The 25,051-nt window shown below is 43.1% G+C and overlaps 1 protein-coding gene and 1 long non-coding RNA gene across 10 annotated transcripts in view; one reads left to right on the top strand and one right to left on the bottom strand.

The window, feature by feature from the left end:
• Positions 1–25,051, bottom strand: part of nvl (nuclear VCP like) — a 95,778-nt gene that overhangs the window by 56,156 nt on the left and 14,571 nt on the right. For all 9 annotated transcript variants that reach the window (XM_061789242.1, XM_061789246.1, XM_061789245.1 and 6 more), the window contains exons 7-16: positions 23,932–24,132; positions 21,444–21,537; positions 20,989–21,077; positions 19,217–19,351; positions 14,738–14,839; positions 14,538–14,655; positions 9,437–9,581; positions 9,020–9,368; positions 8,078–8,296; positions 6,658–6,762 (exon numbers count right to left, since the gene is read on the bottom strand). In XM_061789242.1, the coding sequence (XP_061645226.1) occupies positions 6,658–6,762; positions 8,078–8,296; positions 9,020–9,368; positions 9,437–9,581; positions 14,538–14,655; positions 14,738–14,839; positions 19,217–19,351; positions 20,989–21,077; positions 21,444–21,537; positions 23,932–24,132 (1,557 nt within the window). The remainder of the gene's footprint in view (positions 1–6,657; positions 6,763–8,077; positions 8,297–9,019; positions 9,369–9,436; positions 9,582–14,537; positions 14,656–14,737; positions 14,840–19,216; positions 19,352–20,988; positions 21,078–21,443; positions 21,538–23,931; positions 24,133–25,051) is intronic.
• Positions 5,877–12,451, top strand: LOC133485489 (uncharacterized). Its single transcript, XR_009790707.1, has 3 exons — positions 5,877–6,305; positions 11,706–11,756; positions 11,845–12,451. It is a non-coding gene; the product is annotated as an uncharacterized LOC133485489 (long non-coding RNA).

Here is a 25,051-nt window from a genome sequence, read left to right as displayed (position 1 = left end):
CTTTGGATTAAAAAAAATAAATAAAGCTGCTGGAACGGCCCAGCCAATCACATGACTTGAATCCAATCTAAAATCTATGGAAAGACCTGAAACTCAATGTCCATAAAAGAAGCCCACGGAACCTTCAAGATTTGAAGATTGCTCATGTGGAGGAATGGGCCAAAATCACACCAGAGCAATGCATGCGACTAGTTTCTCCATACAGGAGGGGTCTTGAAGCTGTCATTGCAAACAAAGGCTTTTGTACAAAGTATTAAATACCAGTTGGTGTGATCAACACTTTTTCCCTGTGTCATTTCACATTATTACACACAGCTTAATTTCTGAGCGAATTTGTTCTACTGTCTTTGTATGTATGGATTACTTGGATTGTTCCCAATATCTGGTGAAATGTCAATATCATGTCAATAGCACCTTTGGGTATATTTAATGAGAAACATGGTGACGTGTTAAATACTTATTTCAGCCACTGTATGCTTACCTCAGCCGAACATGCGAAAATGTTGTTCAAACTATCATGTCAGGAACCCCCAGCATACACAGGGGAGTCTGCTGACAACTGGATCGCAGACTCCCTTGGGCACAATTTCAACTCAGTCTTCGTCCATATACTTCTTGAACTCACCACGAGGGATCATCAGTGTGGTTATCAGGACAAGAGTGCTGCATTTGCTGGTTGGTTGGCATAATACCCCACCACCCGGCACTTGAATTCATTTTGGACCAGTCACACCTTTTCAGGAAATTCTGTTTGAGTTGCGTTTAACGATACATTAAACAGACAATAGTCTAATTAGGAATGTTTCCTTGTGTCCCCATCCTGCCTCAAAGTCTGCATTCACCAGCTCACTCCAGTCTTCACACAGCTCTTGAATACATCTCTGGAATTGTGTGAGGAACAAACCTGTTTCAAACACTCCACCATCATCCCAGTCCCCAAGAAACCTGCAATCTCGGGTTTGAATGACTACAGGCCTGTCGCCCTGACATCTGTGGTCATGAAGTCATTTGAACGCCTCATGCCGGACCATCACAAGAGCGTCACAGGTCCCCTGCTGGACCCCCTGCAGCTTTTTTCTACCGAGCAAACAGGTCTGTGGATGACGCAGTCAACATGGGACTGTACTTCATCCTAGAACACCTCGGGGGCGCGGGGACCTACGCGAGGATCCTGTTCATGGATTTCAGCTCTGCGTTCAACACAATCATCCCCGAACTCCTCTCCTCCAAGCTTCTCCAGCTCAGCGTCTCGCCTGCCATTTGCCAGTGGATTTACAGCTTCCTGACAGGCAGCACACAGCAGGTGAGGCTCAGGGACATCACCTCATTTACACGCACCACCAGCACCGCCCCAAGGTTGTGTCCTCTGTCCGCTGCTCTTCTCTCTCTACATGAACGGACTGCAACTCAACGCACTCACCTGTCAAACTCCTGAAGTTTGCAGACGGCACCCGTCATCGACCTCATCAAAGACTGTGACGAGACTGCGTATCAACAGGAAGTGGAACGTCTGGAGCTGTGGTGCTGCGACAACCTGGCGCTGAACACGCTCAAGACTAGAGATGATTGTAGACTTCAGGAGGCATCCTTCACCACAGCTGCCCCTCACACTGTCCAACTGCCCTGTGTCAACCGTGGAGACCTTCAAGTTCCTGGGAATTACAGTCTCTCAGGACCTGAAGAGGAAGACCAACATCAACTCCATCCTCAAAAAGTCCAAGTAGAGGATGTATTTCCTGTGGCTTCTGAGGAAGCACAGCCTGCCACAGGAGCTGTTGAGGCAGTTCTACACAGCAGTCATTGAATCAGTTCTGTGTTCATCCATCACAGTCTGGTTTGGTGCACAAAAAAGGACAAACTCCGACTGCAACGAACAATCAAAACTGTTGAAAAATTGTTGGTACACCCTGGTCTACCCTTGAGGACTTGCATGCTGCCAGAACTAAGACAAGAGCATGCAAAATCCTCTTCCAGCTCCTTCCCTCAGGTAGGCGCCATCGAACCATGCAAACTAGAACTAGCAGACATTCCAAGAGCTTCTTCCCTCTTGCCATTAACTTCTTAAACAGTTAACTTACAATTCCATTGTACCATGCTGCCAATTTTGTCTTGAGATTGCTGTCATATCTCTGTCGGGCCAATTATAAATTATTCGTGCACTCACTTTAGTAGTCTCGCCACTCTGCTCAACTTTTTTGCCCCACTGTATATGTTGTTGACCAATACTGGCCACTCATGTGCTTGAGAAGTATCTGCACCATTTGCACAATTTACATTGTTGCAGATTATTGCACGACTTGTCACTCTAAACTGCATCATTTCTTGAAGCCTCTACACCATTTGAACAAGGGTCACTGTACCAGACTATTGTTCTATTAGTCATTTCAAACTGCTCTAAATTTCTAGAGGACCGGCATCGTTTGCACAATACTCAAAATAAATAAATCATTTTTAAAAATGTATCGGCATTGCCATTGGTGGCAACATCTTATTGCTCAGTCACTGTGTTTTTATGTTTTTGTCTCAAAAGTACCATAATTTCCCTTGTATTATTCGCATTTCCCCCCCAAAAAATAGTCAAAAGTCAATAGTGCGCATTATACATAGGTATAGGGGGAAACGGGGGGGGGGGGGGACTTTCACATTTTATAAATGTATGCCGCTATCTTGAGGTTATGAAAAAGCTGTACACTTTCATTCCAAAATGCCATCGCTACTTAGAGGTTATGAGAAAGGTGTACACTTTCATTCTAATATGCCACCGCCACCTAGTGGTTATGAAAAAGGTGTCATATTGGTTATGAAAAAGGTGTAGCCTACACTTTCATTCCAATATGACAGGGGTACGTATGACTGCATATATGTACTGTTGTGCTCATAAATTAAGATACCCTGGCAGAATTTGTGAAGTATTGTTGTTTTTTTTGTTTGTTGTTTTTTTTGACTGATGACTGAACAACAACCATCATTAATTTCTTTATGGTTATGTTTTGTTTCATGATAATGCTTTTTTTAAATGCTTGACTGTTTAACTTGAATCCTATTAAAATAAAATTTAAATGTTTCACCTGGCCCTCCTTTCTTTATAGAAAAATATACCCATCTTACAAATTCTCCCTGGGTAAGTCTGTGTTTTCTCATTTACTAAATAAAAGTAGGGCTGTGACCTTTCAAAACAAGAGCAAGTCAATAAAACCAAAAAGTATTACGTGTTCAAATGAAGTGCTTAACTTCAGAATAATGCTTTGAAAAAAATAAAATACAGATAATACATGTTTTGATCATATGGGGTGAAGCAAAATCATGCATTGTAAAAATGCATTATACATAGGTAGAAGGGTTTTCCAGATTTTGAGGTCAACTTTGGGGGTGCGTATTATACACTATAAATTACGGTATTCACTGTCAGTGATGCCGGTAAATAAAAGATCATAAAAATGTGGTCCGGTGACGTCATAAGTACCGTATTTTCCGGACTACAGAGCGCATCGTATTATAAGCCGCGCCCACTTTGTGTAGAATTATTTATTTATTTTAGATATATTAGCCGCACCGGACTATACGCCGCGGATGTTGTTGTGAAATTAGGTATTTCCACAGAAAGATGTAAGTTTATTTACATACCTTGTTTCCAAACAGCGCCTGTAACACGGCAGTAAAACGGCTCAAACATAAAAGAAAAGTCATCGTTTTTACTCATCTTCCTCCTGTTCACTGAAACCACCGAAGTCGTCTTCTTCAGTTGAAGAGCCTCAAAACATCTCCGTCACACACCTATTTCAGTCTCTCTGTCGCTCTTAATTTCATTTTCAACTCGAGAAACAGTTACCACTGAAGTTGTGCTGTTCTCCTCACGTAGCAGTCCAGCCTTTCGAAATCCGTTGGTGATCGTAGATTCTTTCACACTACTCCATGCTTTTAAGATCCACTGGCAGACCTCAGGAAAAGGATGATCTTCGCATGCGGCCAGTTTTTGTGAAAGATTTCTCGCCGCTGGTCATCCTAGCCTCCCACTCACCTCGGAGTGTCGCTTTAAAACAACAACAAAAGATTAACAAAGCGGCAGGCCCAGACCATGTGTCCCCATCCTGCCTCAAAGTCTGCGCGGACAAGCTCGCTCCAGTCTTCACTCAGATCTTCAATAGATCTCTGGAACTGTGCGAAGTTCCATCCTGTTTCAAAGGCTCCACCATCATTCCAGTCCCCAAGAAACCTGCAATCTCGGGTCTGAATGACTACAGGCCTGTCACTTTGACATCTGTGGTCATGAAGTCCTTTGAACGTCGCGTGCTGGACCACCTCAAGAGTCCCACAGGTCCCGTCGGTACCCCCCTACCCACCATTGAGGACTTGCACGCTGCCAGAACTTCGACAAGGGCGTACAAAATCCTCTCGGACCCTCCGCACCCCGGTCACCAGCTCCTTCCCTCAGGTAGGCGCTACCGATCAATGCAAACTAGAACTAGTAGACATTCCAACAGCTTCTTCCCTCTTGCGATCAACTTCTTAAACACCTGACCTACAATTCCATTACAACATGCTGGCAATTGTTTGACTTGAGTTCGTTGTCACATTTCTGTGGGGCCAATTATACATTACTCGTGCACTAACTGTAGTTGTCTCGCCATGCTGCACTATTTGCATATACTGGCCACTCATGCCAGAGTAGCATCTGCTCCATTTGCACACTGATTGAGGAGTATCTGTAACATTTGTACAACCAACATTGTCCCAGATTATCGCGCTACTCGTCACTTTAAACCACATACACTCCTTGAAGTCTCAGCGCAATTTGCACCGGACTATTGCAATATTAGTCATTCGAACTGCTCTAAGTGCTAGAGGACTCTGCATCTTTTTGCACAATTGTCAAAAAAAAAAATGTACCGGCATTACCAGATAACTAGCAACCCTTTACTGCTCAGTGACTGTTTTTTTTTTTTTTTTTGTCAATGTCTTTCTGTCTCCAAAGTGTTCTGTAAACTGTGTACTAGAGCGGCTCCAACTACCGGAGACAAATTCCTTGTGTGTTTTGGACATACTTGGCAAATAAAGATGATGATTCTGATGATTCAGACTGATGTCCAGTGGCTGCAAAAACTTTGTTGTACCTCCAGGAATCACAGCTGGAATTTAGTTTGATCTCTTGATGGCTGTTTTCACAGAATCTGTTATATGGGCCCTCATACTGTCCAAAACAAACAATGCTTTTTTTTTCCCGGTGAAAAAAATCCTCCCGGACGCCTACTGTAACACTCCGTCAGCCATTAAGGTTTCTATCATCCAGCCTTTTTGTTAACTCGAACGACTATGCCTTTTGGGAGTTTTTCTTTTGGCATAGTCATCCGCTTGTCCGGAAGCGGTGCAGCTCAAAACACACGTGAAGTGCGTTCTCTCGTGGGCAGTTACGTGCAGCAGCTCTATTTCCCTCCTGGATGGACACATCGATGGCTTTCAACTTAAAAGCTGCATCATACGCTTTTCTTCTTGTACTTTCCATGATGATGGGTGTGAAAAATAAAAAAATATTCTGCGTTCGTGCGTGTCGTGCTGAGTTTTGCGTGACAAAAAAGTTTGCGCATGCCCAAACCCTAGTGCATTATGGGAAGCGGTCATGTCTTAAGCATTACATTCATTTTTTTTGTACATTTAAACAAGTTGGTCCCGTCTTGTTTTTGCACTTTTTGCGCCCTTATTAAATAGGCCGCAGGGTTCAGAGTACGTTAAAAAAGTGGCGGTTTATACTCCGGAAAATACGGTAAAATAACCCGTTACTTATTATTATCTTAGAGTAGTCAGATTACAGTTACTTTGATTTATCTGACAATAGTTTTTTGTTCACGAGAACCAGAGCTTAATGTGCTTTTGATATTAAAATATGCCATTTTTGCTTAGACAACAGATATTAATCATTAACAAACTACAGTGCTTGGGAAAATGAGGTAAGTCAATAACCAAGACACTAGATTCAGTCACGGTGCATGTCATAAGTGTAGACCAATTTTCAGGCTTTGTTTTAGTAATGACTAATAAAACAAACAAAAGACACTATATTCTTAACTATCCATAACTAAAAAGCAAACAACTAACTAACTACAATATCAAAAAAAGCCAAAATATTTCTAAACACAGCCGTCTGGGGCAAAGACGTCACGTGACGTGTTGCACGTTTTCCGCACATACTCAACTCACGTGTACCCAAGCAGCCAGCGGCGCAAACACAATGGACGGTGACGAGGGATTGGCAGACCTAAACTGGAAATACAGTCACTACTTCGAGTTTCTCTAAAGAGGACACTATTAAGGTTCGTTGTACACTATGCGTGCGCGCACGCTTTGAACTATGACCACGTTTTTGTTGACATACATATATTTTCTCTTCAGAGGTTCAAAAAAAACAGAGGTTCATGCCCTGAATTTTGAACGATGGCGTAACATTTATTAAAGTTGATTAATGTCTACAACTCAATTTACGGAAATCAAAGTTTGTAACGATTGATTGATAAACTGGTAACAACGTGAACTGAACAAGAAAAAAACGATGTCATTTTCAGATGCAAAATTGTCCTAAATCAGTTGAAAAAACAGACAACGTATATTATTTTTTTTTTTAACTCAGTGTTATTGACATGTTATAGTATTTGTGTTTTGGGGAACCTTAGCAAGAAGAGTTTTTCCACAGCCTGGAGGACCGGCCAGCAGCACTCCTGATGGTGCATTCAACCCTAGAGCCTTGAACTGCTCAGGAGAACGTACTGGCGCCTGCATGACACATGGATGTGTTATATTTAATTTACAATTCATTGTGATGGAGATACAGTCCCCTCCAAAGGTATTGGAACGGCAAGGTCAATGCTTTTGTTTTTGTTGTATACTGAAGATATTTGGGTTTCAGATTAAAAGATTAATACGAGATAAAAGTTCAGATTTCCATCTTGTATTTCATGGGATTTAAATCTAGATGTGTGAAACAACTCAGGAGAAAGCCCCCTTTGTTTAAACCCACCCACTTTTCAAGTGAGCAGAAGTATTGGAACATGTGACTGATGGGTGTTCGTAGTTGCTCAGGTGTTGCCTTTTAGATTGCTTAATTATTAGATAGTGCTTGTTTTTGGCTTTGGTTTTCACCTGTGAAAACTACATTTGCTATTAAGCAGAGATGTCTATGGGAGAAAACCATTTTGAAGCTGAGAGAACAGGGAAAATCCATCACAGCTATTGCACAAACATTGGGCATAGCCAATACAACAATTTGGAATGTCCTGAAAAAGAAAAACTACCGGTGTACTGAGCAACAGGCATCGAACAGGTCGGCCAAGGGCATCAACAGCAGTTGATGACAGAAACATTGTGAGAGCTGTGAAGAAACACCCAAAGACAACAGTCAGTGACATCACTGCCAACCTCCACAGGGCAGGGGTGAAGGTGTAACAATACACTTTTTGACTACGACTTCAAGAGAAGAAATGCACAGGCCATACCACAAGATGCAAACCACTCATCAGCAAAAAGAATCTGAAGACCAGATTGGATTTTGCAAAGGAAAGAAAAGCATTTCAAATGAAGAATGCAACCGTCTGGTGAAGTCAATGGGTCGCAGGCTTGATGCAGTTACTACAAGTGAGGGTTAGGCCACCAAATATTAAATGTTATCAGTTGTCAGTTAATCTAATGTCTGTTCCAATAATTTTGCTCACTTGAAAAGTGGGTAGCTTCAAACAAAAGGTGCTCTGTCCTGATTTTTTGTAACACATCTAGATGTAGATAACATTAAATAAAAGCTATAATTCTGAACTTTTGTCTCATATTCATCTTTTGATCTGAAACCCAAATGTCTTCAGTATATTATAAAAATAAAGGGATTGACCTTGCCGTTCCAATACTTTTGGAGGGGACTAACTGTCAGTGGCGTGAAACATATACCTTGCACAGTGACATTTAAATAGAACTGACAGGCTGTAAATATACAATAAGAGGTTGGACAACAAAAGCAACAGCACAATAAAGTGGAATATAAAAATCAAAGTGGAATATAATGTAAACTGATAAAACTTTCACAAATCTAAAACCAGTTTACCAGGATGGCCATTGTAAGTTCTTCTCTTATTTCATGAAGGGCTCCCACATCATCCCAGGTGACATCTGGCACAGTCGCAAAGCCCTCCCTCTTGGCTGAAGGCTGCACACTAGAAAGAGATGCCTCGAAGTCTGACATGATGATAGAGAGGCTGGTCAGCTCATGCTCTGGCAGAGTTTTAGTGTCCTTCAGCAATTGCAGCAGGTGCCAAAGGTCACCCTGCCAGACACAGAACATAAACCGCCGCAATGTGAGTAAATGTGAATCAAAACTGATTTGAGGCACAGTGATTGAGCCATAAAACTAAAAGTTAACCTGCTGCGAGGTGAGGGCCATATACAGTGGCGTGAAAAAGTATTGGCCCCTTTCTCAAATTCTTATACTTTTGCATAGTTTCCCCACTTTAAGATCATCAAACAAATATAGTGAACTTAAAATGTTTTTCATTGTGACTTCATTTATTATGCAAAAAAAAAAGGGTTGGGTGAGGGAAGTCTGGACTTGCCTGCTTAAGCTGCTTCCCCCGTAACCCGACCCCAGATAAGCGGAACAAACTGGATGGATGGGCAAACAGAAACGACACCACTTTTACTCCATGTTTGTGATAAATAAGTCTTATTTACTCAAATAGAGGCAGGATGACACAAATGTGATCATTGTAATGGCAGCAAAGCATGCTGGGAATATCTCCTCCTCTGACTCCTCACCATAACCTGCCACAATATCTTTAAATGGCACGATGTGACGTGGCGATGACACACAAAGCACATGAATTAGTTCATTAGTTTGGTCCACTGTGCGATTCCGTTTGACAACCCTGCAAGTATTAGTTATCCAATTAATTCCAATCATTGATATGAACTCAACTGACATACAGTAACCAACAGCAAATAAAACTGATAATGGCCAGTGAATAATCGAGATGCTTGGGGAAGTCCTCACCGGCAGATGTTCATGTCCTGGGTTATCCTGAGATAACCGATTAACCGCCACTATTCCTGAGTTTGTGTTCTGTACATTTAGAGATGATGCTGTGCTGATGTTTTCACTCATGTCTTTGTCTGTCACCGCGTCGGTCCCAAGTGGCATTTTTAAGTCATTGGTGAGTTCGTTGGTTTTGCTCTTCTGTGGTGGTCCTTTTACTAACACAACCCTGTTGACAGCATTCATGGCAGCTTCGCGGCAAAGTGCCATGAGATCCGCACCCACATATCCTGGGGTGAGGCGGGCCAGCTTGCTATAGTCAAAATCTTCCGGCATCCTCAGCTTACGACACAAAGTCTTCAAAATCCTGACAAAACAACATTTGATTAACTTTAATAGTTCCTTTCACACATGGAAAAATCATATTTCACTGACCTGCAGCGAGATGGTTCATCTGGGATACCTAGGCATATCTCTTTGTCGAAGCGTCCAGCTCTACGGAGGGCAGGGTCAAGGGAGTCTGGCCTATTGGTAGCACCAATGACCAGGACCTGCGTTGCAAATGTCAGACTGTTCAAGTCTGTCAGTAGATGAGAAAAAATAATCTTAGTCTTAACTTGAAATAAAGACTGATAACCAGTCCCAAAGTTTCAAACAACATGCATGGAGAGATAAATTTAGTAAAATTTTTCATATAAAGTATATCCAAGTCTTATAAACTTTGGACAATGTTATGTTTTTATTTTAAGAGTCAGTTTTGTAGATGCAAGCAATTTTTGCGGGGTGGAAAATGTTCCAAGCAATTTTTATCTCACATTTTGATATGTATGGCTAATAGCTCATTGGAAAGAAGAAAAAAAAATACTATTACATATTTTTAAGATTCCTGTTGGGATGAAATCTCACAGACTGGTCCAGAAAACACTGCTGTAATAATTTAAAGAATACTGACCACACTGACACCATTCAAAAGGAAGGTAAACCACAGAATACACAGTAATTGCTGAAATTGTTCTGTTATCAGAATTGTGTATCAAATTATAAAGACCAGTAAAGACTTCGGACGTTCCGCCACCATGTGCTTTACGGAGACCTGGCTCTGCGACGCTGTACCCGATGGCGGCGTCATGCTTCCCGGCTTCCATATTCACCGAGCAGACCGAGACATGGAACGATCGGGGAAAACAAAAGGCGGCGGGATATGCTTCTATATAGACGAAAAATGGTGTACGGACGTCACGGAGCTCAGCACACACTGCAGCCCGCACTTGGAGTCGCTGTTTTTGAACTGTAAGCCATTCTACTCGCCGCGTGAGTTCGCATCATTCATCCTCGCTGGAGCGTACACCCCGCCTCAAGCTAACACGAACGCCGCACTGCTAACGCTCGCCGAACAAGTCAACGAAATTGAAAAAAAAAAAACACCCGGACTCACCCCTCATTATTCTCGGGGACTTTAACAAAGCTAAACTCAACCACAAACTCCCTAAATACAAGCAGCACATCGACTGTCCTACCAGGAAAAATAACATTTTAGACCACTGCCATACTACGCTAAAAAACACATACCGTGCCAAACCTCATGCAGCCCTGGGCTCGTCTGATCACTGCTTAATTCACGTAATACCGACGTACAGGCAAGAACTTCAATGCGCAATGCCTACAGTGAAAACAGTGAAAAAGTCGACCAATGAAGCAAAGATGGAAATTCAAAGGTGTTTAGACTGCACAGACTGGAGTGTCTTTGAAAATTCAGCTGGCAGCCTGGATGAATATACGGACACTGTCACATTCTATATTAGTTTCTGTGAAGAGGTTTGTGTACCAACAAAGTCATTTCGCATTTTCAACAACAACAAGCCGTGGTTCACTGCCAAACTTAAGCAGCTTCGCCAAGCTAAGGAGGACGCATATCAAAGCGGGGACATGACCCTGTATAATCGAGCTAGAAACCTGCTGACTAAAGAAATTAACATCGCAAAGAGGAACAATGCAGCAAAGTTGGAAAAACAGCTCAGCGCTAACGACACTAAATCAGTCTGGCATGCATTCCAATCGCTGACAAATTAAAAGCGACAATCCCCCCCAAGCTGAGAACAATAGCACACTAGCCAACGACTTGAATACCTTCTACTGCAGATTTGAAAAGGACACTTTCACACCCCACACCCACCCGGCCGCACCACCGACCACTATCACACCACCGACTTCTGCGTTAACCATCCATGAACAGGATGTGAGACGCATCTTCAAACAACAAAAGATTAACAAAGCGGCAGGCCAAGACCATGTGTCCCCATCCTCCCTCAAAGTCTGCGAGGACCAGTTCGCGCCAGTCTTCACTCAGATCTTCAATAGCTCTCTGGAACTGTGCGAAGTACCATCCTGTTTCAAACGCTCCACCAACAAGTCCCCAAGAAACCTGCAATCTCGGATCGAAATGACTACAGGCCTGTCGCCTTGACATCTGTGGTTATGAAGTCCTTTGAACGTCTCGTGCTGGACCACCTCAAGACCGTCACAGGTCCCCTGCTGTACTGATGTGAAAATTCCATTTACAGCTCATCCATCTTGCAGAATTCATGACCCGCGAGGCGAACGTCTTTTAGGATTGCGACGAAGTTTTTTTTTTTTTTTACCCTTGCAAAGCACGTCAATAAAAAGTATTGTCTAGTAATCGTATGTATTTTTTTTAAACTTACAGGTTATGCAGACGTTTGACTCCCATTCCAGTACACAGTGCAGACAAAAAAAGGTAATTGAAAGCTTTTTTTCTCTCCACGTCCCACGACACAGATTTCAATGTATTTTTATAGTAATAGTTATATTTCTAAACTGCACAGGTTGTGCTTCGAGCAGAAGTAGGGGCTGGTTTCAAGGAGAATGACAACCACACAAGATCCCATACACTGCCACCAGAAGAATAAAATCCATTAGGATAAAACTTTGCTAGATTTTATGCGCAAGGTAATAAAAACCTGGACTATTGAGCAAACAGTAGAGGAGGAGAATTTGGAGGAAAAAAGTGCAAGTGTGGGAGGCCCATTTGTCCATGCATTTTTATCTCATGTTTTATGTAAATAAATTATTTTTCTGTCAAAAGCACTTTCTCAGTGTTGTTCTATGTTCAGATGTTTAAGAATTTCACAAAAGAAAAAAAAATATTGATGTGTCTGCTTTCACAAAAAGGCCGTTTTCATTTTTTTTCCTCCATAAACAGATTTGGTTGAAAGTAGCCTATATTTGACTGCTGACTACTAAAGAACGGTATAAGCTATAGACAAACCTTTTTGTATGATGAAAGAGGGTCTGATCTTTCTTTTCGTGGTTTTGGTGTTTACATCGTCATAGTACACAATATTCTGTGGGGCTTGAATAATCTGTGAAATTGCTCGAAAATGCCTGGCAGTCTCGGGGTTCCCTGCTCAGGAAACAGCGGGCAGTGAATGAGTTAAGGACAGAGATGGAAATGTGTTGACTGGTGCCAGCAGTGTGCTAGCTAGATGTAAAGAATACTTTGAGGAGTTGATGAATGAGGAAAATGAGAGTGAAGGAAGAGCCAAGTGTGGTGGACTCGGAAGTGGCAATGATTAGTAAGGGGGAAGTTAGAAAGGCATTAAAGAGGATGAAAAATGGAAAGGCAGTTGGTCCTGATGACATTCCTGTGGAGGTATTGAAGCATCTCGGAGAGGTGGCTGTGGAGTTTTTGACCAGCTTGTTAAACAGAATTGGAGGAAAAGTGTGCTGGTGCCCATTTTTAAGAACAAGGGTGATGTGCAGAGTGTGGGAACTATAGAGAAATAAAGTGGACGAGCCACACAATGAAGTTATGGGAAAGAGTAGTGGAGGCTAGACTCAGGACAGAAGTGAGTATTTGCGAGCAACAGTATGGTTTCATGCCTAGAAAGAGTACCAAAGATGCATTATTTGCCTTGAGGATGTTGATGGAAAAGTACAGAGGACAGAAGGAGCTACATTGTCTTTGTGAATCTAGAGAAAGCCTATGACAGAGTACCCAGAGAGGAACTGTGGTACTGCATGCGGAAGTCTGGCGTAGCAGAGAAGTATGTTAGAAATATTACAGGACATGTATGAGGGCAGCAGAACAGAGGTGAGGTGTGCTGTAGGTGTGACAGACGAATTTAAGGTGGAGGTGGGACTGCATTAGGGATCAGCCCTGAGCCCTTTCCTGTTTGTCGTGGTGATGGATAGGCTGACGGATGAGTTTAGATTGGAATCCCCGTGGACCATGATGTTTGCAGATGGCATTGTGATCTGCAGTGAAAGCAGGGAGCAGTTGGAGGAACAGTTAGAAAGATGGAAGCATGCCCTGGAAAGCAGAGGAAATTAAGATTAGCCGAAGTAAAACAGAATATATGTGCATGAATGAGAGGGGTGGTGGGGGAAGAGTGAGGCTACAAGGAGAAGAGATAGCAAGGGTGGAGGACTTTAAATACTTGGGGTCAACCGTCCAGAGCAATGGTGAGTGTGGCAAGGAAGTGAAGAAACATGTCAGAGCAGGTTGGAACGGGTGGGAGGCAAGTGTCGTTGTGTTGTGTGACAGAAGAGTCTCTGATAGGGGGAAGGGCAAAGTTTATAAGACAGTGGTGAGGCCAGCCATGATGTACAGATTAGAGACAGTGGCACTTAAGAGACAACAGGAAGCAGAGCTGGAGGTGGCGGAAATGAAGATCTTGAGGTTCTCTCTAGGAGTGACCAGGTTGGATAAAATTAGAAATGAGCTCTGAGGGACAGCCAAGGTTCCATGTTTTGGAGACAAAGTTAGAGAGCGCAGACTTCGATGGTTTGGACACGTCAAGAGGAGAAATAGTGAGTATATTGGTAGAAGGATGATGAGGATGGAGCTGCCAGGCAAGAGAGCGAGAGGAAGACCAAAGAGAAGGTTGATGGATGTCGTGAGGGAAGACATGATGGCAGTTGGTGTTAGAGAGGAGGATGCAGGATATCGGCTTTCATGGAAAAGGATGACGCGCTGTGACGAACCCTAACGGGACAAGCCGAAAGGAAAAGAAGAAGGCCTCTCGCCAAAGTAATTTCGGCCCCCTCTATAGTCTACATATATTAAGGACTCACAATAAAAAGGTACCAATGAAAGCTATCATTAGTTCACGACACTCTTGGTTTCTGCAGCAGGACAATGACCGAAAACATACATCATGTCCACCTCTGAATAGCTTTATAAAAAAGGTTTTGGAGTGGGCAAGTTGAAATCCAGACTTAAATACAATTGCAATGCCTTAAACAGGCAGTTCATGTTATTCAAGAAATAAGAGATCAAATTAAAACAGTTTTGCAAAGAAGAGTGGGCTAAAATTCTTCCACTGCGATATGAACGACCACCAGACTTCAGTTATCGTTAATGCTTGAGTTCAACTATTGCTGCCAAGGGTTGCACAACCAGTAATTTGGTATAGGCGATATTACTTTGTCACGTAAGGCCAGACAGGTTTGAATGTTTTCCCTAAAAAAAAATTTGACAAATTTGCAAAAAACAAACCAAAAAAACAGCATGTACCATCCATGCAGGTGAGGAGCTGGGCTACAATCCTTCTCTCCATGTCTTTGGAGGCCATTTCTCTCTTCTGTGTTATAGCATCTATCTCATCAATAAACAGGATACATGGAGATGAGCTCTGTAAGAGAAAGGTGCCAAAAAGGTTAACACAACAGTTTAGACATTTAGTCAAACACAATTTGTCAAATAAAAAAGCCAACCACTGCAAGGTCAAACAACTCCCTGAGCTTCTGTTCAGACTCTCCAGATACTCCAGACACCAATTCTGGAGCGGACACCTTCAGCAAGGGCAGATCCAACTCCTGAAATAGACACAGTAAAAATAAATTAATAAATAAAAATGAAAAAAAATCTGGATCTTGACTTAGTCTTCTGTTGTTTTATTACAACATGAAAACAAACATGTCCCAAGCTATTCAATATTTGACTTGTTTGATTTCTGGATCAAATGAGTTTTCAAATATTTCATATTGTTGTTTTGAAATAGATAAAGGCTTAAATCCAGCCATCCATCCATTATCTTCCGCTTATCCATGATCGGGTGCAGCAGCTTAAGCAGGGAAGCCCAGACATCCCTCTGCCCAGCCTCTTCGACCAGCAGTTCTGAGGGTGATCCCGAGGTGTTCCCAGTCCAGCCTGGAGATGTAGTCTCCCCACCAAGTCCTGGGTCGTCCCCGGGGCCTCGTCCCAGTGGGACATGGCCGGAACACCTCATCTGGGAGGTGTCCAGGGGGCCCCACGGCTCACAGCTCGTGACCTTAGATGAGGGTAGGAACATAGATCGACCAATCGAGAGCTTTGCCTTCTGGCTCAGCTCCTTCTTCACCAATACAGACCAGATACACAGTCAGCATTACTGCAGACACTGCACTGATCTTCCTGTTCCTCTCCCACTCCATTATTCCCTTAGTTGTGAACAAGACCCCAAGATACTGGAACTCCATGGGCACTCCACCCTTTTCTGACTAAGGACCATGGCCTCAGATTTGGAGACGCTGATTTTCAACCAAGATGCTTCACACTCTGCTGCGAACCGCTCCAGCGAGAATTGAAAATCATGGTGTGATAATGCCATCAGAACCACAAAAGCACGAAAAGCAGAGCTGTAAGTCATGACTCCAAACCGGACAGCCTCAATGACTCGGCTGCACCTAGAAATTCTGTCCATGAAGGTAATGAACAAAATCGGTGACAATGGGAAACCTTGGCGGAGTCAACTCTTAACTGGAAACGTATTCGACTTACTGCCCGCAATGCAGACCAAACTCTTGACTCCCGGTCGTACAGGGACCGAACAGCTCTCATTAAGGGAGTCCGGTATCCCATACTTCCCAGAGAACCCTCCACAGAACCCCCCCACCCCTCTCTTCACTGTGTGTGTTCAAGACAAGCAGCTGCAAGTCCAATAACACAACCACAAAGTTGATCATCGAACTGCAGCCTCGGGTATCCTGCCCGAATATATAGCTAGTCGGAACTTCTCAACCTCGCGTAGCAACAGAGGCCCTTTTCTGCGAGAGAGGTGACATTCCACATCCCTAGCGCTAGCATCTGTAGCCGGGGATCGGACCACCAAGGGAAGGGGGGCCCATTTCCACCAGGCGCTCGCCTTCAAGCCCCACCTCCAGACCTGGCAACAGAGGGGAGCCCCGGTAACCCACGTCCTAGCAAGAGTAACCTAGGTCCATTTATATTTATCCTCATTGAGGGTCAATGAGCCGTACTTTGCCTGGTCCCTCACCAAGGACCAGGGGCATAAAGGCCCAGACAGTTTAGCTCATAGGATAATCAGGAAACACAAATCCCTCCACCACAATCAGGTGACGACTCAGGGAGGGGAAATGGCTTCAAAAGCGTGTGAAATGTGAAGAGCAAAAACGTCTTGCTTAGCTGTTTTTTGGTTGTAATGCGTAAATTAAGGATTATCTTATCAATGATTCCTAAATATTTTGAAAACATCTGCCACATCAAGATTCTGGTTCACAAACACCATATTGCCTAAAGTATTCGCTCACCTGCCTTGACTCATATATTATTTTAAGTGATATCCCATTCTAAATCCATATGGTTCCATATGATGTCTGTCTACAATTTGCAGCTATAACAGGCTCAACTCTTGCGGGAAGGCTTTCAACAAGGTATAGGAGTGAGTTTATTAGAATTTTTCCCCATTCTTCTAGGAGAATATTTTTGAGGTCACACACTGATGTTGGACGAGAAGGCCTGGCTCACTGTCCACTCTAAACCAACCCAAAGGTGTTCTATTCGGTTGGGGGCAGGACTCTGTGCAGGCCAGTCAAGTTCATCCATACCACATTCTCTCATCCATGTCTTTATAGACCTTGCTTTGTGCACTGGTGCACAGACATAGACAGGAAGGTAATTGAAACAGGAAGGGATAATCCCAAAACTGTTGACTGTTCAAAATCTCTTGGTATGCTGAAGCATTCAGAGTGCTTTCACTGGAGCTCACGGGGATAATATTTTGGAAATTTCCAATGTTGTGGAACAGTTTGGAGATGGCCCGTTCCTGTTCCAACATCACTATGCATCAATGCACAAATCAAGGTTCATAAAGTCATGGATGAGAGGGTTTGATGTGGATGAACTTGATTGCCCTGCACAATCCTGACCTCAACCCTGGAGAACACTGGATAAATAAGAGTGGAGAACAAGAGCCAGGCCTTTTCGTCCATGAGCTTCTGGAAAAATGGTCCAAAATTCCCATAAAAACACTCCTATACTTTGTGGAAAACTTTCCCAGAAGAATTTAAGATGCTATAAGTGTAGCAGGTGGCCTAAAGTCATATTAAACCCTATGGATTAAGAATGGGATGTCACTTAAATTCATATCCGAGTCAAGACAGGTGAGTGAATACCTTTGGCAATATAGTGTATGATTAACATCTCGTTGGACTTGTTTTGACACAGGACAAACAATTGCCCAAGTTAAAAGATCAGTTGAGGGTATCAGTAGCTCAGTGAGTAAGGATTTTGCTGTTAGACTAGAGCCCCCTGCTGTAGTCTAACAGCAAAACTCAAATCTCAAAGGTGCACAAAGAATTAGTTCAATGAATCAAAGGTCTATTTGTTAACGTCGGACACGCTACATGTGATAAAATGTCGTTTTCATTCAAAACACACACACAAAAAGAGAGCCAAAATGTCATTTCCATTTTGACATAAATTGAAATAAATCGTTGAATAAAACAAAACCTGACCCATCATGAACCCAGAACAAATACAGTGGGTACGGAAAGTATTCAGACCCCCTTAAATTTGTTTCACTCTTTTTTATATTGCAGCCATTTGCTAAAATCTTTTAAGTTCATTTTTCCCCCTCAATGTACACACAGCACCCCATATAGACAGAAAAAAACTGAATCGTTGAAATTTTTGCAGATTTATTAAAAACGAATAAATGAAATATCACACAGACATAAGTATTCAGACCCTTTGCTGTGACACTCGTTTAATTCGGGTGCTTTCATTTCTTCTGATCACCCTTGAGATGGTTCTACACCTTCATTGGAGTCCAGCTGTGTTTGATTATACTGATGGGAGTTGATTAGGAAAGCCACAAACCCGCCTATATAAGACCTTACAGCTCACAGTCCATGTCAGAGCAAATGAGAATCATGAGGTCAAAGGAACTGCCTGAAGAGCTCAGAGACAGAATCGTGTCAAGGCACAGATCTGGCAAAGGTTACAAAACAAATTCTGCTGCACTTAAGGTCCCTAAGAGCACAGTGGCCTCCATAATACTTAAATGGAAGACATTTGGGATGACCAGAACCCTTCCTAGAGCTGTCTGTCCGGCCAAACTGAGCAATCGGGGGAGAAGAGCCTTGGTGAGAGAAGAAGAACCCAAAGATCACTGTGGCTGACCTCCAGACGCTCCAGATGGGAGATGGGACAAAGTTCTCGAAAGTCAACCATCACTGCAGCCCTCCACCAGTCGGGGCTTTTTGGCAGAGTGACCCGATGGAAGTCTCTCCTCAGTGCAAGACACATGAAAGCCGTATTTTGCTGACATTGTGTGATCCATGATTTTCCCCTTTTTTCTGCACCCCTTACCCCAAACTGCCAGTACCGCAATGGGTGAAAGGGCCCGTTCATAGCCGCTTGCAACTCTAGTTATTATTGTTATTATTATGTTGATGTCCCCACCAACGTGTGTAAGTAGAGGTGTGATTATTTTATGACTGTGCACAATAACTATTACATTTTTAAGGTGACCCTCCTAACGTGATTTTACATCGTGTAAGCTACCACTGTTTTTATGGTGCCTGTATACACCACTATCTACACAGTTAACAGTTGAGGTGTGTGGTTTCAGCGCATTCAGTTGACACACACAAGTGATGCGAATACAGGAACTATTTTTATTCAGTAAACTGTGAAAAGGAAACCAACAAATAATGATCTTTGGTGATAAAAAAAGCTATTTAAACAATACTTGGAATATGCAACCATAACAATTGATTTCTGAAAACTTTGAAAGCAGAAAATAACGAGAAATTATTGCAGGTAATTATGGACCCATGTTGTGGTGTCAGTGTGCATATGTTGCACATCAAAGGGTTAATCTAAGTTCTCTACATTTGTTACATAGGTAAATCATTCTTGTCATTGTAGGATCTGTTCACTTTGGAACCATCTTTTCTCCCTCTACTTACCCCTGCCACAGCTTGTGCAAGCAGGGTTTTTCCACAACCAGGAGGTCCATGGAGGAGAAAGCCCCTGGGAGGAACCATTCCCAGTTGCTGGTATATCTCTGGGTGCCGCATGTGGATGAGCAGTTTACACACTTCCTGAAAAATATTACACAAATTGATAATATAAAATACCACTTTGAATGTTATTTCTAAAAAGTTGCAAAAATAAAACTTCACATTAAATTGCCTGTCTGCAGTTTAGCTAGGGTGACCATATTTTGGTTGGTAAAAAGAAAGAACACCTTAGATCGATGCCGAATCATATGTGAGGCAAAATACAGTAGACAGTCTAAACACCCCTTTTCAAATACCAGGTTTTTTTTTTTTTTTTTTTAAATCAAAAACGAGCATGACATTTAACGTCAAAACGTTTTTCACCCTCAATGTGACCTAAAACTCAATTGGAGGGGAGGAAAAAAAAAAAAAAAAAAGTTTCTCGAGGAGAAGCAAACAACTGAAATAATGTGGTTACTAGGGTTTGAGCCAATTAGTCGAATATTCAACGCTTCGACTTTATAGCCCTGCGATGACGAATAGAGAATGATGATTAATCGCCAATCACGTGGTTTTTTTATTTGCATTAACAACATGGATGACTGGAAGGCAACAGGTGAGGAGGGGGAAGGGTCCTCTACGCAAATGAATTGAAGTTCCTCCATTTTGTGTTAATATTTTGCAAAAAAATGGAACTGGTAAACAAGGACACCTGCAAAATATGCAACTCTCTAGAAGTTAATGTTTTTGGAAATTGTGGACGTCGTGTCCTCCGGGCCAAAGAGGAAACGAAGCATCCGGACTGTTATAGACGCAAAGTTCAAAAGCCAGCATCTGTGATGGTATGGTATGGTATGGTATGGTATGGGGCTGTGTTAGTCCCAATGGCATGGGTAACTTACACATCTGTGAAGGCACCATTAATGCTGAAAGGTACATACAGGTTTTGGAGAAACATATGCTGCCATTCAAACAATGTCTCTTTCATGGACGCCCTGCTTATTTCAGCAAGACAATGCCAAATCATATTCTGCATGTGTTACAACAGCGTGGCTTCGTAGCAAAAGAGTGCGGGTACTGCCTGCCTGCAGTCCAGACCTGTTTCCCATTGAAAATGTGTGGCGGAGACACCGGACTGTTGAGCAGCAGAAGCTGTACATCAAGCAAGAATGGGAAAGAATTCCATCTACAAAGCTTCAACAATTAGTGTCCTCAGTTCGCAAACGTTTATTGAATGTTGTGAAAAGAAAAGGATGAAACACCGTGGGAAACATGACCCTGTCCCAGCTTTTTTGGAACGTGTTGCAGGCATAAAATTCTAAGTTAATGATTATTTGCTAAAAGCAATCAAGTTTATCAGTTTGAACATTAAATATCTTGCCTTTGTAGTGGATGTAATTAAATATAGGTTGAACATGATTTTCAAATCATTGTATTCTGTTTTTATTTATGTTTAACACAACGTCCCAACTTCATTGGAATTGGGGTTGTACTCTCATGACCAAATCAACACAATGGTCTGAACTTTTAAATGTTGCAAGACGTTTCGGTGTGTTTTTTCAAAGAATTGGTCAAATTCTTAATTGGACAACCACAAATTTGTCCGAGTCGTGTGAATGGGATGATTTTAAAAGACATCATTTTCATAGGTGTCAAAAAGCGGATACATCTGGGAATAAGATGTCTGGGCGACAGTACGTTTACATATTGTGGAAAATTTGATAGAAAATATGACTTACCGTGAATGTCCCTTCATTACCACCAACATCTTCAAACTTCAGAGTGGGATAATGCAGCTTTGTTGATGTTGAGTTTGCCAATAGAATTCCTTAATTTTAAGAGCACACCAAGCAGGAAGATACATTAGTCTTCTTTGCATCTCTACACATACATAGGGTTAGAATCCTGTTGACAGCTAATAATGTAATTTTTGGACATAATACAGTGATGGGCAAATCACAAAATGTAGACATACAGTATGCTTTTCATTGGACAGCAACGTCCAGCTCTGTGAACCATTTTGCTTTCTTCTTTCTCCGAGAGACTCTCGTACAGAAAACACTTTTTTATGTGTGTGTGTGTGTGTGTGTGTATATATATATATATATATATATATATATATATGTGTGTGTATATATGTATATATATATATATATATATATATGTGTGTGTATATATGTATATATAAACATACCTTTCTTGCTCGTTGTCAGGGTCTCTGCGTTTTCATAAGTCTTCTTTTTTCTTTTCACTGACTTTTTACTTGCCTCCAACATGGAAACTTCTTTCTGTTGATAAAAACAAAATGCGAATTAGTCTCGTCAAGGAAAGCATAGGTGAAAAATAACCAGTCTCACAACTTGGAGTGGAACGGTTCGCAAAAACCACAGTTTAGTTTGTATCGCATTTTTGTGGTCATGGTTTTCGGTTCATTTTGGTATACGTTGACTGTTAAGCAAATCAAGGACGTTTTGTATAATTAGGTTAAAAGTGAAAAAATTGGGCAGTCGGACATTTGACATAATTGTGATATTGTTCCAACATGCTTTTCGTTTATATCGCCAAGAAAGTGATCTTTCACAAAGAAAACAAAAAAAACAAATAGGGGTACGTCCAGAGGTGGGTAGGAACGCGCTACATTTACTCAAGTAACATTTTGGACAAATTGTACTTGTCAGAGGAGTTTTAATGCATCATAGTTTTTTTTTTAACTTTTACTTGAGTTCACACCCTCCACTTTCGGGTTGGGAGACGGGTACTGACTATTGTTTGTGCCTATGCACCAAACAGCAGTTCAGAGTACCCACCCTTTTTGGAGTCCTTGGAGGGGGTGCTGGAGAGTGCTCCCGCAGGGGATTCCATCGTTCTGCTGGGGGACTTCAATGCTCACGTGGGCAATGACAGTGAGACCTGGAAGGGCGTGATTGGGAGGAACGGCCCCCCGATCAGAACCAGAGCGGTGTTCTGTTATTGGACTTCTGTGCTCGTCACGGAATGTCCATAATGAACACCATGTTCAAGCATAAGGGTGTCCACACTTGCACTTGGCACCAGGACACCCTGGGTCGCAGTTCGATGATCGACTTTGTGGTCGTGTCATCGGACTTGCAGCCGCATGTCTTGCACACTCCGGTGAAGAGAGGGGCAGAGTTGTCAACTGATCACCACCTGGTGGTGAGTTGGCTCCGATGGTGGGGGAAGATGCTGGTCCGACGTGGCAGGCCCAAACGTATTGTGAGGGTCTGCTGGGAACGTCTGGCAGAATCCCCTGTCAGAAGGAGTTTCATCTTCCACCTCCGACAGAACTTTGCTCATGTTCCGGGGGAGGCGGGGGACATGGAGTCCGAGTGGCCCATGTTCCATGCCTCCATTGCTGAGGCGGCCGACCGGAGCTGTGGCCTTAAGGTGGTCGGTGCCTGTCGTGGCGGCAACCCCCGAACCCGTTGATCGACACCATCGGTGAGGGATGCGGTCACGCTGAAGAAGGAGTCCTATCGGGTCTTTTTGGCCTGTGGGACTCCTGAGGCAGCTGCTGGGTATCGGCTGGCCAAGCGGAATGCAGCTTTGGTGGTCGCTGAAGCAAAAACTCGGGCATGGGAGGAGTTCGGTGAGGCCATGGAGAAAGACTTCCGGACGGCTTCGAGGAAATTCTGGTCCACCATCGGGCGTCTCAGGAGAGGAAAGCAGTGCACCACCAACACTGTGTATAGTGGGGATGGGACGCTGCTGACCTCGACTCGGGACGTTGTGAGTCGGTGGGGAGAATACTTCGAAGACCTCCTCAATTCCACCGACACGCCCTCCCATGAGGAAGCAGAGTGTGGGTTTGAGGTCACCGAGGTAGTTAAAAAGCTACTCGGTGGCAAGGCCCCGGGGGTGGATGAGATTCGCCCGGAGTTCCTAAAGGCTCTGGATGTTGTGGGGATGTCCTGGTTGACACGCCTCTGCAACATCGCGTGGACATCGGGGACAGTGCCTCTGGATTGGCAGACTGGGGTGGTGGTCCCCCTTTTTCGAAGAGGGTGTGTTCCAACTACAGGGGGATCACACTCCTCAGCCTCCCTGGTAAGGTCAATTCTGGAGGTGCTGGAGAGGAGGGTCCGTCGGGAAGTCAAATCTCAGATTCAAGAGGAGCAATGTGGTTTTTGTCTTGGCCATGGAACAGTGGACCAGCTCTACACCCTTGGCAGGGTCCTCGAGGGTGCATGGGAGTTCGCCCAACCAGTCTACATGTGTTTTGTGGACTTGGAGAAGGCGTTCGACTCTGTCCCTCTGGGAGTCCTGTGGAGGGTGCCTCGGGTGTATGGGGTACCAAACCCCCTGATACGGGCTGTTCGGTCCCTGTACGACCGGAGTCAAGAGTTTGGTCCACATTGCCGGCAGTAAGTCGGACTCGTTCCCGGTGAGGGTTGGACTCCAGCCAAGGCTGCCCTTTGTCACAGACTCTGTTCATAACTGGATTATATTTAGAGTCTTTAATGAAACTAACATATATTTGGGTTGGGTTTGGTACAGTACCTGCAGAAATTCCACACAAGCACAGGAAGAGGATGCAAACGCCACACAGTAAGGTCAGAGCAGAGATTCAAACCCCAAACCTCAGAACTGTAAGGCAGGTGTGCTGATCACAAGGCTGCCACTGTAAGAAAGGCATTCTTCACAAAGGGAACATTCATACTTACATTTACTGCATCAATAGGCTGATCTTTACTCAGGTCGATGAAGATTTTGGTCTTTGCAGAACCTTGGCCTCGATCAATGAACCACCCTCCTGTGGACACTGTACTTGTATCAGGCATCTCTCGAATAGTAGAGTAGGAGCTGGAATCAGAGTTTCCTTTCCGGTATAGCGATGTAAGAGAGCTGTTCATGTGACTGGGGTTCTGGAGGTGGCAATAAACAGTCATCTATTAATTACAATGGCTATGTTGGCACTTTGCATGTCTCCTCCATCAGTGTAGGTCATGTTTATTACAAAACATAGTACGTAGTGTATATTGATTTGGATAAAAGTTTGGAAAGGAGGGTCGGAGAGTAAACGCCTTACTTCCGAGACAATTCAAGCAAATGTTAGAATGTTACAATCAAAGCTATCTTTATCTCGTATAGGGCACCACGTCTCTTTTTATATTTATAGTTTTAGGGAAAGTGATGAAAAACCTCTATCAATCTCTGTTCTCTAGAAGGCTTCCTCCATTCAATAGGATGATAGCTCTCGATTTCAGCAGTCAAATGTTGCACTCAAACACACACGGTATACAACAGGAGGTTTAATTTAGAGGAAATTTAATGAAAACTACAGAAAAATTCAGGGAACAGATGCAAAGGGACTTGATGACGCAAATTCTTGGTTAACATATGTAAACAAGATATAGGACAAATGACTGAAATCCTCTAGCTCTAGCGCTAGACTGCGAGCGTAACGTGTGGTAATGAGTGTCTCACAGGGGCCAGCGCGAACAAGTCCTGGCTGGGGAAAAAAACAGAAGCGGCATTGCAGGCTTCTCATTGGCCAGCCTTTGTTGCAGTCTGGGGACGCACACCACGTGGGGACAAACAAAGGAGGAAAAAAAAAAAAGTTTTGGAGCTTAGCAGGAACCAAGAGGTCGAATTTAATTTTGTACCTTTAGGGAGGGGACAACAGACCAGCGTGAGAGCATAGACCACATCTACTATGGAATTTCAACCTCAGTTTATCTGTGGGCTAAAACCCTATATATCTTCATGTTCATGGACAGGTTAACTAATAAATCCATTGAGGCCAGTTTAACTACCGTAATTTCTCGTGTATAATGCACAATT

This window comes from Phyllopteryx taeniolatus, chromosome 11, assembly GCF_024500385.1.
Source record: "Phyllopteryx taeniolatus isolate TA_2022b chromosome 11, UOR_Ptae_1.2, whole genome shotgun sequence".
Taxonomy (NCBI): Eukaryota; Metazoa; Chordata; class Actinopteri; order Syngnathiformes; family Syngnathidae; genus Phyllopteryx; species Phyllopteryx taeniolatus.
This window is presented reverse-complemented; position numbering and strand designations above follow the sequence as displayed.